The 14723-nt window shown below is 33.0% G+C and overlaps 1 protein-coding gene across 1 annotated transcript; it reads left to right on the top strand.

Moving 5' to 3' along the window:
• Positions 1-11383: 11383 nt before the first annotated feature.
• LOC101244634 (early nodulin-like protein 17) lies at positions 11384-14210 on the top strand. Its single transcript, XM_004232145.5, has 2 exons — positions 11384-11766; positions 13565-14210. Exons 1-2 carry the CDS (start codon positions 11577-11579, stop codon positions 13903-13905), a joined length of 531 nt encoding a protein of 176 aa, XP_004232193.1. The 5' UTR covers positions 11384-11576; the 3' UTR covers positions 13906-14210.
• The last annotated feature ends 513 nt before the right edge of the window (positions 14211-14723 follow it).

The raw sequence follows: 14723 nt of genomic DNA, 5'->3' as shown, positions 1-14723 counted from the left end.
TTGATCGGAAATCCGACGGCGTAACGCCGGTAGCGTATGAAGTTAGCAGGCTTCTGTAATAGGCGGTGGGACTTTTTATAGTTTTGGAATTAGTTAAACACGCGGCAAAACAAATACGTTAATGTAAAATATATTAAATTAATATTTATTTTATAAATATTTTTTTAAAAATTAAATATAAAATTTAACTTAAAAGATAATTTTGACACTATAAAATAATATCTTGTTGTTTTTTAATATATTTACCTATCTTAGCTAGCGTCTGGCCATATATTTCCAAACATTCTTAGCAAATATTATTTGAGTGAAATTTTACCATTTGTTTGGTCATAGTATTACTAAAATATATATTTTATTTTTTAGAAAAATATGATTTATACTCATAAGTTTTAAAAAATATCAAAATTAACCATAAGTTTGTATTACAAGTCAATTGGATCTTTGTTAGAACAATAACAAATAGTGTCCATGACAATGGAGCAATATGGTAATTTTGAGTAAGTGCAACAAGCAACATTTTATACATTGTGAAGTAGATAAAATACATGACTTTGTTATCTTGAGCCGATCATTCATCATTTTCATCAGTAATTATATTATCATTTCACATTTACCGAATATTCCATCACTACTTTAGAATTAATGTAAAAAATTATGTAATACAAGTAATCAACAACTATAGGGGGTGTTTTTGTAAAAGATAAAAGTTTAGGATAAACTTTCAATTTCTAAAAGATCTCAAATAATGATATTTGGCCCAACTACTAGTTTTTTCTAGTATTTGGAAATTTGAGATATTTGTCAAATAATGACAAAGTGTATGGACAAATACTATTTGCCAAGGCTTTTTCTAAATATTATTTGAAAAATCTATGTCCAAACGAGCCCTTAATATACACAGTGAACTACTTTGACTTTACTTGGAATTTGTATTATCCGGAATTTGTATTATCCGTTCTCTTTTCCTATTTTATTATAGTAGCATCTTTATTTTAAGATTTCGATTTCAATTTGTATGTCTCATTTTAAGAGTTTAAATTAGAGTCACTGATATAGGTTAGGTCAGTTGAGCCAGTCTGGCCTAATTCGAAATTTAATAGCCTGACCTGAATAAACATGCTGATTTGTGGGACTTAATATCGGTAGGCCGGCTCGTGGACCAATAAAAATTAATCAACAAATATATTATAATATTAAATTTTAAAATTAAAGAGAATCAAAACTCAAAATAATTAGGTTAATATTTATATTTATATTTTCTACCTTTACTTGAGAAAAACTTAATAAATATTATAAAGATAATTTTAGAGATAAAATTTCAAAAACACACCTAAAGTATATCATCCTTTTGAGTTTCATACCTAAACTATTGAGAGTGTGAGTTTCATACCTAAATCATCGTTTTTTAGTTTGAGAAACACATATCTCTCAATAGTTTAAGTATATGAAACTTGAAAAAAAAAAGATAGTTTAGGTGTTTTTGACACTTATCTCATAATTTTATTTGTGGATTGATTAATAAGTAGTAAGATTAACATTATGTAATATTATTTTGTCGATATTTGTGATAATATTTTTTAAATTATACTACCTCCGTTTAAAAAAGAATGTCATATTTTAATTTTCAGCCTGTTTAAAGAGAATGACTTTTTTCTTTTTTTGGTAACCACTTTCTACGTGACATGTTTAATACCACAAGATTAAAGAGCAGTTTAGTATATTTGACATAACTTTAATTTAGGACCACATGATCAAAAGTCTTTTTTATTTTCTTAAACTCCGTGGCAAGTCAAACTAGACCATTCTTTGTGAAACAGAGGGAGTAATTTATAATTTAATTTAATAATTATAAAAAATATAATTTTTAAGAAAGTGGGCTGGCCCCGTAAGCATGTAGCCCATATACTTGTGGGTTAGGCCGACCATTTTCTAACCACAAAAAAATAGGTTAGCCTGACTTGACCCGTAAAATGTCAAAAACCTGTATGAATTAGCCCGGACGAAAAAGCTAGCCAATATTGACAACTTTAGTTAAAATAGAATAGTTCTGAGTACTTCGTTCGGAATTGTTTGTCTGTTGCGCTTTTCAAAAGTCAATTTGTCTAACTTTCAAAGTTAAATTAGATTGCATTAATTCGATATTTTAAACAAAAAATTAAATATTCTAAAACTACATGAAAAGTACTTTAAATTGGAATTTTTTTGCATATTAATATGATGAAATATTACTTCTTAAAATATTAATCAAAATTTTTATAGTTTGACTCTAAAAATAAAATGACAAAAAATCCGGACGGGAGGAGTATCTTTTTTTATTCTTGATAATATAGGTCATATATATTAAACAATGTATAAATTTAAGGAATCCCATAGTGTAATACAATAATTACATTCTGTTCCGACAAATTTAGTATTTACTAATAATCCATTAAAATTGTTGTGGCATGATACATTAGTATGTTGTGATACATGGTAAATGATACACAGTAACTTAAAACTATTAAGATTAAAAGGGAGAAAAAATGGAACATTTAAATTTGTTATCTAAATCAGCTTAAATTACGGTAATAGTTCATTAATAAGCATTAATTCAGCACGTAATTGGATAACAATTTCAAATTTTGAAAATCCAAGATTATATCATCTAGTTTGAAGACATTTTTATGAACATCCAGTTATTAAACTTATTGACTGATACATGATAACAATTGTCAAAAACTCGTGATACATAGAAAATCATATGATACACATCAAATTCATGTATCAATGCATTGTCTAAACACTATAACACACTGAGTCGATATGTATCAGCAAGCACACTTGATGGCACAGTTATTAAACTTATTGATTGATACATGATAACAATTTTCAAAAACTCTTGATACATAGGAAATCATATGATACACATCTAATTCATGTACCAATGCATCGACTAACACACTATAACACACTGAGTACTTGTGTATTAAACTTATTGTCTGATACATGATAACAATTTTCAAAAATTCATGATACATATGAGATTCCTTTACTAAAATTTTTACTAATTTCAACAACAATGGTTGTTGCTTCTTTTCTCTTTTTTTGGTGTATTTTGTCAACCTTTGATTTAGATGATTCGCCAAAATCTTTGTTTGAATCCTTCCGAACATTCATAGGATCATGCAAAGACTTTTTTATATTTTCTTTCCAATTTTCATCGTCCGAATCATAAAGTCTTCTATTAGTAAAAGGATCCATTAATATGATGTAATAGAACAATGAACAAAAACAAAGAAAAAAAAAAGAAAAGAAAAGAAGAACGGATGATAGAGTAAGAAGAAAAAAAAGACCTAGAGACGGCTGATGTAATATAGCAATGAATAAGAAGAAAAAAAGAAGAAAATAAGAACAGATGATGGATTAAGAAGAAGAAGAACTATAGACGGATGATGGAGTAAGAAGAAGAAGAACAAGAGAACAATGGTCCAAATTTCAGAAATTTCAAATTTTTTGAATTTTGAAATTCAAAGTTTCATAATAAATGTTGTGAAACGTTTTTAATTAAAATTAATAATTCAAAATTCAAAAAGTATTTTAATGGAGAAAAAATAGGCATGATATTGAGAAAATGTGTGTTATAGGAGAGAGAAGGTTATGTATATCTAAACTTCTACTAAAATTAAAACAAAGGAAATTATGTAATATTTAAAAAATGAAGGGAAAATTAGAGAATACTAAACTTATAGTTGTATATTTAAGTTATTTTTCCTTAAATAAATAACTCAATCACTCATCTTTTTTAATAACGATAAATTTTATATTAATAAAATAAAAAAACTCTAGTTATTAATATAGGAAACATTAATTGTAAGTTAAAATAAAATAAAAAAATATTAAGCACTAGAATAAAAAATTTACAAGAAATAATATTTTTTGTACATTAAGTAACTTTCTTTTTGTTTCTTCGGCGTGTATTAATTATGAATGAATAATTAATTAATTCTAAAACTATAAATAGACCCTATATTGAGGCGCTTTGTAAAACCACAACTATATTACCCTGCTTTTTGATTACGCTATCGTCGACTACTCCACTGGATTACTGATCTTTTCAAATTAAGCTACCGGCGAGTACTCCACCGGATTACTGATCTTTTCAAATTATGCCACCGGCGAGTACTCCATCAGATTACTTATCTTTTCAAATTACGCTACCGGCGAGTACTTCACCGGATTACTGATCTTTTCAAATTACGCCACCGGCGAGTACTCCACCGGATTACTGATCTTTTCAAATTAGTTACCGGCGAGTACTCCTGGATTACTGACCTTCTCAAATTACGCTACTGGCGAAGTACTCCACCGGATTGCTGGTCTTTTCAAATTACGCTACCGGCGAGTACTCCATCGAATTACTGATCTTTTCAAATTAAGCCACCGGTGAGTATTCAACCGGATTACTTATCTTTTCAAATTACGCTACCGGCGAGTACTCCACCGGATTACTGATCTTTTCAAATTACGCAAATTACGCCACCGGCAAGTACTCCACCGGATTACTAATCTTCTCAAATTACGTATCCGGCGAGTACTCCACCGGATTACTGATCTTCTCAAATTACGCCACCGGCGAGTACTCCACTGGATTTCTAATCTTGACTACCGCAGTACCATTGCAGTGACGATGTCCGATCAAAACCTAAATCATTATCTTGGAATTCTACTGGTCTTCCTAATATTTTGACATTGTTTCCATTTAAACGAACTAGGAATAATCCAGAAGAATGTATTGTCAGATTTTTTTGGAGTTCTTAAAAAAAAAATCTGTTGGAAATTGTTGGCTTTTGGATCAAAACCTTTCTTGGTATTCTTCCTCCATGGTTAGCTATTCTTGGAATTCTTGCCTACAATACATCGATAATTCTTTGTTGGAAATTGTTACTAAAACTCATGGGAAGGCCAAATGTATATAGCAAGGTTTTTGAAGATAAAGTTCTTTTGAGTTTTGTTGGTATAAAACAACTATCCCGGTTTTTGTTCTTGCCATTGTTTAGAGGAAGACAAGTGTTTTTATGTTGGTATTGATGATTGTTGTTAAGATGTTGTACAAACGTTCCTGATACATTCTTTTGCAGTCATTTTTGGTGATATACTCGCCATGTACTTCTAGTTTTCCTCAAACTCAAACAAGTAAAAAAAAGTTGATTACATACTTCAATACTAAAGCTGTACTCTGATCTGAATAAGCTTTTTGTTTGCATATATAATCTAAAAGCCCAAAGAGGGTTATTGCATTCTCTGAAAGAGTTGAAAGAGTCTCTGCTGTGAATCGCCCTTGTACATCCTAGTGTCTTCTTCAAAATTGTTGATGTTGAAAGGTCTATCTTTGATACACCAGCTAACTCAAGGATATTTCACGTCTAGTTTCTTAGTTTTTGTTTATTTGCATGCAGTGAGGATGACCTGCTTTGCACAGGTGCTTCGTGCTTCTCTGTTGCCGCTATTGTCCTGTGGATTCAGGATTCATTTGATTTCTCTTAACAAATTGAGTGCAATCAATTGTTCATTCAAGCTTTCAGGATACTTTTCAGGTCCTGATGTTTACACAATGGAAGTATACAAGCATGGATAAAGAGATGCCATAAGTTTTCTTTTCTACACTCTGTTTAATTCTAGCAGTTATCTTCATTGACAATACAGTCATTGTCATGTTCTACAGCACACGGCAGATGAGTGATTTCATTTGGAAGAACTGTGAGAAGGTAACGATAGCTTATTGAACTATCGCTCAACTGAAAAATGAAACTTCATACGCTTCTGTGTTTCAAAGCTTTTGAACTAATCGTGATTTGTCGTCATAAAGTTTAATTTTTTTTTGTCACTAAATCACCTTTTTGGTGAAACTACACAAACTTCTACTTTTCTTGTTCTTATTACTCTCTCTGGTATAACTCAAAAAGGCAATTTAATATGTTGTCTCTTGAGCTGAAAAACTGTTGTTTGGAATTGCACATCAGGTGGATATATGAGATTTAGGAGAAAGTTTCATTTCGTGATGCATCTTCTCTGTCTCATAAGGCTAATTTATGTTTGCCGCCCTGATAGATTTCAAAGCTTTTAGTTGATTCGTGTGTTGGCTTGGCAAAGTTCAGTTTCCTTCCCCCCAACCAAATCGCCCTTTTCGTGAAATTACAAATGTCCTTACTCTGTCTTCCATGGAGTTCAATAAGATATGTTTTCTCTTGAGCTGAAAAACTGTGGTTTGTCACAGCAACTCAGGTGGGTTTATGAGATTTTGCATTTAAATTTCCATTTCAGGGTGTTTCTTCTCCATCTCATAAGGCTAACTATGCTTGCAGCCACGACGTAGTTCAAGTTTGGTTTCGCAAATTTCAGTTTTTTTTTTCTGACTACACCACTCTTTTGGTTAAAGTATACATGACTTTCCACTTCTCTTATTTTTATTACTCTCTCCAGTAACTCAAAACAGCAATCAAAGATGTTTTCTGTTGAGCTCAAAAACTGTTGCTTGGCATGACATCTCAAGAGGGTCAGTGAGATTTCGGAGAAAGTTCCATTTCATGGTGTTTCTTCTCTTTCTCATAAGGCTAACTGATGTTTGCATCTATGACAGGTTCTGTGATTTTTAGCTGATTAGTGTTTTGACTTGGCAAAGTTCAGTTTATTTCCCACCCCTCACCAAACCACCCTTTTCGTGATATTACACATGCACTCTCTCTTTTGTTATTCTTATTACTCACTCTGCTATGTTTTATACACATTTCAGTTTTGGAGGTTTTCATCTGTCGATGTTCTATCAAATATGTTGCTGTCAAGCAAAAGAATTGTTTCTTGTCACGACACTTCTGGTGGGTCTGTGAGATTTTGGGAAAAGTTTCATATTTAGGTCTTTCTTCTCTTTAGGCAATGTGATTCTTGAAGCCATGCTGGGTTTCAAAGCTTTTGAGCTAGTGATGTTTTGGCGTCGCAAAGTTTAATTTCTTTTTGTCACTAAATTACTCTTTTGGTGAAACTACATGACCTTCTACTTTTCTTGTTCTTATTACTCTCTTTGGTATAACTCAGAAAAGCAATTTAACATGTTCTCTCTTGAGCTGGAAAGTTGTTGCTTAGCATGGCTCCTCGGGTGGGTATATGAGATATAGTAGGAAGTTCCATTTCATGGTGCATCTTCTGTGTCTCATAAGGCTATTGATGCTTGCAGTCATGACAAATTTCAAAGCTTTTAAGTGGATTCGTATTTTAGCATGGCAAAGTTCAGTTTCCTTCTTTCCCTTGACCAAGCCACCCTTTTTGTGAAATTACATATGACCTTCCTCTTTTCTTATTCTTATTACTCTTTCTCTCTTCCGTTTTATAAACTATGATGTGGAGGTTTTGTCTTCCGTGCAAGTTTGATAAAATCTGTTCTCTTTCGAGCTGAAATACTGTTGCTTGGCACAACGTCTCAGGTGGATTTATGAGATTTTGGACTTGTATTTCCATTTCATGGTGTTTCTTCTCCATCTCATAAGGCTAAATAATACCTGCAGCTACGACGGATTTCAATATTTTTGTGAGCTAATCGTGTTTTGGCTTCGCAGAGGTCAGTTTGTTTTTCTCACCAAACCACCCTTGTGTTGAAATGACACATGACCTTCCACTTTTCTTATTTTATCACCCTCTCTTGCAAACTCAAAATGACAATCAAATGTTTTTTTTTTGAGCTGAAAAACTGTTGCTTGGCAATTGGCATGGCATCTCAAATGCATCCTACATTTTGGAGAAAGTTCCATTTCATGTTGTTCCTTCTGTCTCATGAATCTAACTAATGCTTGCAGGCTGCAGCCATGACAGGTTCCTAAGCTATTGAGCTGATTCGTGTTTTGACTTGACAAAGTTTAGTTTCTTTCCCACTCCTCACCTAACCACCCTTTTCGTGATATTACACATGCACTTCCTCTCTTCGTATTCTTATTACTCACTCTGCTCCGTTTTATACACAATGAAGATTTTGAGGTTTTCATCCTTCGATATTTTATCAAACATGTTGCCTGTGAAGCTAAAGAACTGTTGCTTGGCACGACATTTCAGGTGGGTTTGTGATGTATTTTACATCCACCATTTCGAAGGAAGCAAATGCACTTCAAGTACTTTCTAGTTTTCCTCAAACACAAACAAGTAAAAAATTTGATTTACATACTTCACTTCTAAAGCTATACTCTGATCTTATTGATCTTTTGGTTTGTATATATAATCCTGAAGCCCAAACAAGGTCTTGCATTCTTTGACCCTTGTGCATCCCAGTGTCCCCTTCAAAATTGTTGATATTGAAAGGTCCATATTTGATACACCAGTTAACTCTGGTTTTTATGATGTTGTATATTTGCATGCAGTGAGGATGACCTGCTTTGCCCAGGTGCTTCTCCTTCTCCGTTGCACTATTGTCCAGTGGGTTTAGGATTCATCTGAGTTCCCTTAACTAATTGAGTGCAAGCAATTGTTCATTCATACTTTCAGAATACATCTCTGGTGGGGTTCATCTGAGTTCCCTTAACAAATTGAGTGCAAACAATTGTTCATTCAAGCTTTCAGGATACATCTCAGGTCCTGATGTTTACCCAGTGGAAGTATACAAGTATGGATAAAAGGATGTGATAAGTTATCTTTTCTACACTTTCTTTGATTCTAGCATTTAACTTCATTGAACATTACAGTGTGGTGACGGACTGACGGTTTATTTTCAGTCGAAAGGTAATGTTATTAAATTTCTTCGGAGGGTTAGGTGTCTTGCTGATATTATCTCAATCAAATATGTTAGTAACTCTCACAACCTGATGTTTCTCTTATCAGGCCAAGTATGAAATGAAACTTGTTAACATTTGGAATAGCAAATTACAAGCTCAAGGGGAGTGCACAAGTACACGTGATGGGAAGTCAAAAGAAGATGAACCATTCCTGTCATTTGTTCATGACCTGAATAAGAATTAACAGCTGAATGTTTCTAGTGCATGTTTCAGTTAAGTAGCTGCATTTCTTTCTCCCACTTCTCAAGATTATCTTAGACTGCGTTCTTATTAATCATGAAAGCATTAGAAATTACAATGTCTATTTCTTAGTCTCCTGCACTACAGTCTCTTTCATATTCCATCTTGCATATGTTCTGATTTTGTAACAGAATTGTCATGCCTGGCTTTTTTTACTCTTTAAGTTTTCACAATTTGCACCAACAAAAAGTGAAGTTTCTGGGAGAAAATGGAGGGACTTCCCTCCAGATATTACAGTTGTTTACCTAAGCTATATCTCAGATGTTCTTGGGACTTCTTCTCTATTTATTTTGTTAAGATGATAAATTTTTACTTTTTCCAATATGAGATGCAGAGTGGTGCTGGAACAACGAATCTTAAGAATCAGGATTCTATACTCAATGTCACTTCTGATGTCTTGCATTTTATCGGTGATTAATCACTTCCTGATACCATTGATAAAAACTGCCTAGAGGGTGCCAAAGTTCTCGAACAGGTTGATAATAAGTTTATTCCGATTGTGGCGAACACAACAATTGCTATAATTCATCAGATCCATTCTGTCCTTTCTATTGTCCGTTATGGCCATTCTTTGTTTCTCATGAATTTCCTTGTAATGCATTTACTTTAAATGATTGTTTCTCTTAGGGATCCTTTGGTTGGACATTAGCAAAAATAAATCTCAGCATAAACTTCCACATAAACAGTATTAACATTTGTTTGCTGCATAAGAAAAAGTAATCTGCATAACTATGTTATCACTCAGTTATCCCCATAAGAAGAATAAGCTTGACATAACTGATGCAGCATTTGGTTCTGGAAAAATGAGGATGACAGCCTATCTTGATTCTAAGTAAGAATTGGCACCTATTTTATCTGATAACGACATTGGTTCCGAGTCTTCAACCATGCTTTTGTAGGTCATGCTTGAAATTGGTTACCAATCAGTGGTGGAGCCAGGAATTTAACAAAGGGTGTCCAGAAATAGCAACTTATTATATTAAGGGTGTTCAAAATATGTTATTTAATCATTTCGTATATCAGTTTTACTTATATATATGGGATTAGATCTGCAACATTCATTCTCAAGCTTCAAAATCATGTACTAGGTAAATTAATATCTTTGTTTAAATTTTCATCACTCAACCAGTTGCACTAAGTTTTGCAAGATTCGTTGAAGTTGAACTAAGTCTGTGCATGAAGTTGTATGTTTTGGTTAAAGCAGTTACCTTTAATGTGATTCACAGGTAGCCAACATCTGTCACAAAGCATGGCAAGCACTGAAGATAAACAGTTGTAATTTATGTTTTTTATGTCCTTGAGGATGTGTAAGTGATAAATTTTGAGTAATGAACATAAATAAGCTGGTCTTGTCCAATGAATTCCCATGTGGTTTCTGTCAGTGCATCCTTTTTTTTTTTCCAGTGTACTTTACCAGATTTGTTTAAGGATATTCCTATTCTTTGACTGTTACCAGAGAAAATGATCTCTTTTGACCAAGGAATTGCTATTTTCATGTTGATGACTTTTACAAGTATCGAGCTTTGAATATTTTTTTCAAATTTAATTACGTTATATGTCGTGTTACTCTATAAAATAATTTTTTAGTAGTAAATACAAGCCGTAAATCTAGGATCAGAAATGCCTAACTGGACCTAAGTTTTATTGTGAAATTCTTTGATTTTTTTTTTCATTTTAAAGAAAAAACTAAAGGAAAAAAATGCAAAATTTGACAACTTTGTCTGCTGTGTTCCATTTTTCAACTCATAAACTTTCTTATACTATTATACGTTTCTAAAACATAAAAAGTCAGCAATTCATAATCTCAACATTAAAATTGTGTCGGTTATTCATCAAATATGATTCTAACACGTTAAACTATGTTAATATTGTATAATAATAATAATAATAATATTTTTATTAAATTTAATTTAATTTCATCTATGAATAATTTGAGAAACTGATCTAAATTTACTGATTGCTCGCACTCGAAAGACGTTTTGTTATTAGTTAAAGTTATTCAGGGAGATTATTTCAAAATTTAGTTATTTATATATTATTTTTTACAATTTTATTGTGGAACGGTGATATTATAAATTAATAACTAAATAAGGTAGGCATATAATTCACTAACCGATGTATTGAGTTCAAAATTTGATTAAAAGGTGGTAATAATGGATAACAAGCAGTTGGAGGGCAGAAAGTAGGCGCATGCTATGTGCTAAATGAGCTGTTAAGTTTTGACATTGCGTTAAATTTAAAAAAACTCGTGTACATTTCTAAAATAATTAAAAAGCTAAATTATTTATTAACGATCGTGGTATAATGAATAAGTTATTTATTTTTAAATAAAATTTTCGAGTTCTAAATTGAATATGAGAAAATTTGACTTTTGCTAAATGCCAGCCGCATTGGTATTTGTAAAAAGCAAAAGAAAAGAAAATTACAGTTTGAGTAAAAGTTCGAAGTTTCAACTATAAATAAGGTAGTCCACATGCATCTCTCAAAAAGAAGAAGGAAGAGCTTAGCTAAGAACTCTAGAGGTTGCGAGAAGATATTATTGTAGCAATGGAGGCGGTGAGAAGGAGGAGCTTTGGTTGGCCGACAATGGCGGTGGTGCTAACATGCGCTTTGCTCGTGATGCTGCCTCAAGTGTACTCGATTCGGTACATTGTGGGATCGAGATTCGGGTGGACTAACAGTGTCAATTACACCAATTGGGCTAAGGACAAACATTTCTACAACGGAGACTGGCTCTGTAAGCTCTAGATCTACTCTTCTTTCAGCTCATTCTTAAGATTTTCTTCTGTTCTTAGCTTGTTTCTACTAATAAGAAATTTGTCTGGATCTTAGATATACCCGGGGTTTAGTATAAATATGAGTATAATTTTGTTTCTATAGTTGGAGCTTGGAGCCTTAGTTTTCTGTTTAAGCTCTGTGGTTTACGCTGGGTTTCATTTATTTGCTTGCTGCTTTCTATAATTGGAGCTCTGCCTTTTCCGGTGCTCATTAGTAGGAGTGAACTTTCGGAAACTTTGATTGACTAGATGGTGCTAGATGGTGAAGGTCTGGTGTAAATTGCCTTTTTTTTTTTCTGTGAAGGAGTGAATTAGTTTCTAAGTAGAATTCTTCTGTGTCGTTCAGATCTATGTTTTTAGCTTGCATTTAGAATGGCATTTACTCTGTTTATACCTAATTTGAATTATAGAGTTTCCAGCTGGGCATTTTCGGTGATGAAAGTTTGAAGTTTTTCCTTTTTATGACTGCTTTTAGCTGGCAGCTTCTTCATAAAGGCAATGGTGTTCCGTTTGAAATTAAATGTTGCCCTTTCCTTTTTTGGGGGGGTTTATTTAGATCTAAATCGCACACATATGATACTGTTTTACAATGAATGAAAGCATAATCTTGAATTACTTGTCATTTTAGTGCTATAGTTGCGATGTCATAAACAGTCTCCACACGTTGTAATTTTCTCTTTTGGATATACATTTGTCCCCCGCATTTCCTTATATGCTGTTTGTTTTTATTATTATATCAAGAAGCTACAGTCGTGATACCACCATTCTCACACATAGTAAACTTCTCTTTTGGATGTACATTTACCCCCCGTATTTCCTTTATGCGGGTTGTTTTTACATAAAGAAGCTACAGTTGTGATATCACCTTTTACACATCGTAACGTTCTCTTTTGGATGTACGTTTGCCCCCAGTATTTCCTTTATGCTGGTTGTTTTTACATCAAGAATATTCCTTTATTTCTCATAAGAAGAAAAGAAGTTGTGTTATCCCCAAATTCATGCTGTATTCATGATCTTCACTGTCCGTAGTTTTGTGTGACTGTAGAGATGGCTAAGCAACTTCTCCAAACTTGTTTTTTCCATTTCTTAATGCATTAGCACAGATTAGCTGTTATGTTAGCCATTGATTAAAGAAATTGTTTTGTGCTTCTTGTCATTAGAAGGTAAATCCAATTTTCTTCCGGTGACTGTATAATTCTGTCTTTACTCTCAACTGTTTTTGTTTGGATCTGAAGTTCAAGTAACCACTTCTGTCTGACATTCTAATCTTTAAGCCAATTTGCAACAATTAAATGCTTATAAAAATGGATTTGGTAGGACATTATAGCTAAACAAAAGAGAAAAAACATTGGATAAGGCAACTATTCCAGCCACATGCTTAGATGTCAGCCTCATGGCTGATCCTGTCCAGAATCATCCAGTTGTTTAGTAGGGACAAATATTTTTGTCACAGTACTGGTTCCAGCTAATGCTCTGGACAAGCGTTGCTAATTTCTCTAATCTAGTTTAGTGCATAATGTGTAATCTATTGAAGAAATATTTTATCATTTTCAAACGGCTCGATGATGTTTAAGTGTGTACTTGTGCATGTACATGTGTAGTGTTTGCCGATTGCTATGCTTATCTTGCCTCGCAATAACTTAAAGACACATTACAAGTTATTCAGTCTGTATAGTATAGAACTCTTAGATTTGTAAAATATTGAGATATCTTCAGTTATTTGTCGTTGTTTAGTAACTCTTCCTTCTCCCATCCCAGTTTTTGTGTATGACAGGAACCAGATGAATGTGCTTGAGCTAAACAAGACAGACTACGAGAGCTGCAATACTGATCATCCTCTCCACAATTGGACTACTGGAGCAGGAAGGGACGTTGTTCCGCTTAATGTGACTAAAACCTACTATTTCGCTAGTGGAAAAGGATACTGTTATGGAGGCATGAAAGTGGCTATTCATGTTGAAAAGGCACCTCCACCTCCAAAAGCTGCTCCAGTACGCAGCAGTTCAACAAATTTGCTCAACTCATTTAAAGCACAGATAATGATACCAGCTCTTTTCGCAACCGCTGCTGTGTGGGATGCATTTCTTCTGCTCTGGTAGGATGGTTAAGTGAACCATACATGCTGGATGCTTCAGATAATTAGTTAAACCAAGTGTCAAGAAAGTGTTTAGATTTATTTTTTGTGTGCTTGTATTTTCTTTTTTCTTGAAAGTTACCATCTTTTTTTTTTTTTACCACCAAGTGCCATTATCATTTGACCTGAAAATCAATTTTTTATTTCAGATCAAATTGGTGTGTGGGGGTTGATCTGAAAAATTTGTTTATTTATGTTGTTACCTAAACAAGTTTACAATTGTTTCATTGGAGAAATTGATTGCGTGGATCACGGAGACCTTTCATGTTACTCTTTTCATTTGTTATACCTCTCTTAATTACTTATTGTTGTATGTTAGCTGTCTCGATTTGACTTTGGAGAGTTGCAGTATATTCCAAGTTTATGCAAAGTTTGTCTTCATATTAAAGAGCTCACATGATAGATTGTGATCATTTTAGGTTATGTATTACCTAAAAGAGGAAAATAAGTTGCGTGTGTTATTTCAATGGGTTCAAATACTACCTGGCAAAGGAAATGGTGGCCCCTTGCCATGTGACTTGATGATTCTCTTCTCACAAGTTAATTAACAGCTGGTTTCCAATAATGTAATATACATATACATCGTTGGGATTAATTTGGGGTTAAAGATAACGAATAAAATATTGTTTAGTGCCATTTTCTTGTTCAGTGCGTTTGTTTGATTTTTTTTTATTCCAACTTCTTTTGGTTTCCTATCCAACGCCTATAATTTTGCCAACACACATTTGCAGTAATCTGAATTTTTTGGTCTCCAAACGAAAAATGTTGAAAAAAAATACACTC

Source organism: Solanum lycopersicum, chromosome 2 (genome assembly GCF_036512215.1).
Source record: "Solanum lycopersicum chromosome 2, SLM_r2.1".
Lineage (NCBI taxonomy): Eukaryota > Viridiplantae > Streptophyta > Magnoliopsida > Solanales > Solanaceae > Solanum > Solanum lycopersicum.
The sequence above is the reverse complement of the archived record's forward strand: the minus strand, read 5'-3'. Positions and strand labels throughout refer to the sequence as shown.

What these genes read in the sequence shown, in the direction of transcription:
- LOC101244634 (XM_004232145.5), top strand. Translation starts at nt 11,577, where the DNA reads ATGGAGGCGGTGAGAAGGAGGAGCTTTGGTTGGCCGACAATGGCGGTG. An exon ending in CTACAACGGAGACTGGCTCT is followed by an intron (nt 11,767 to 13,564) that starts GTAAGCTCTAGA and finishes CTCCCATCCCAG; the next exon opens with TTTTTGTGTATGACAGGAAC.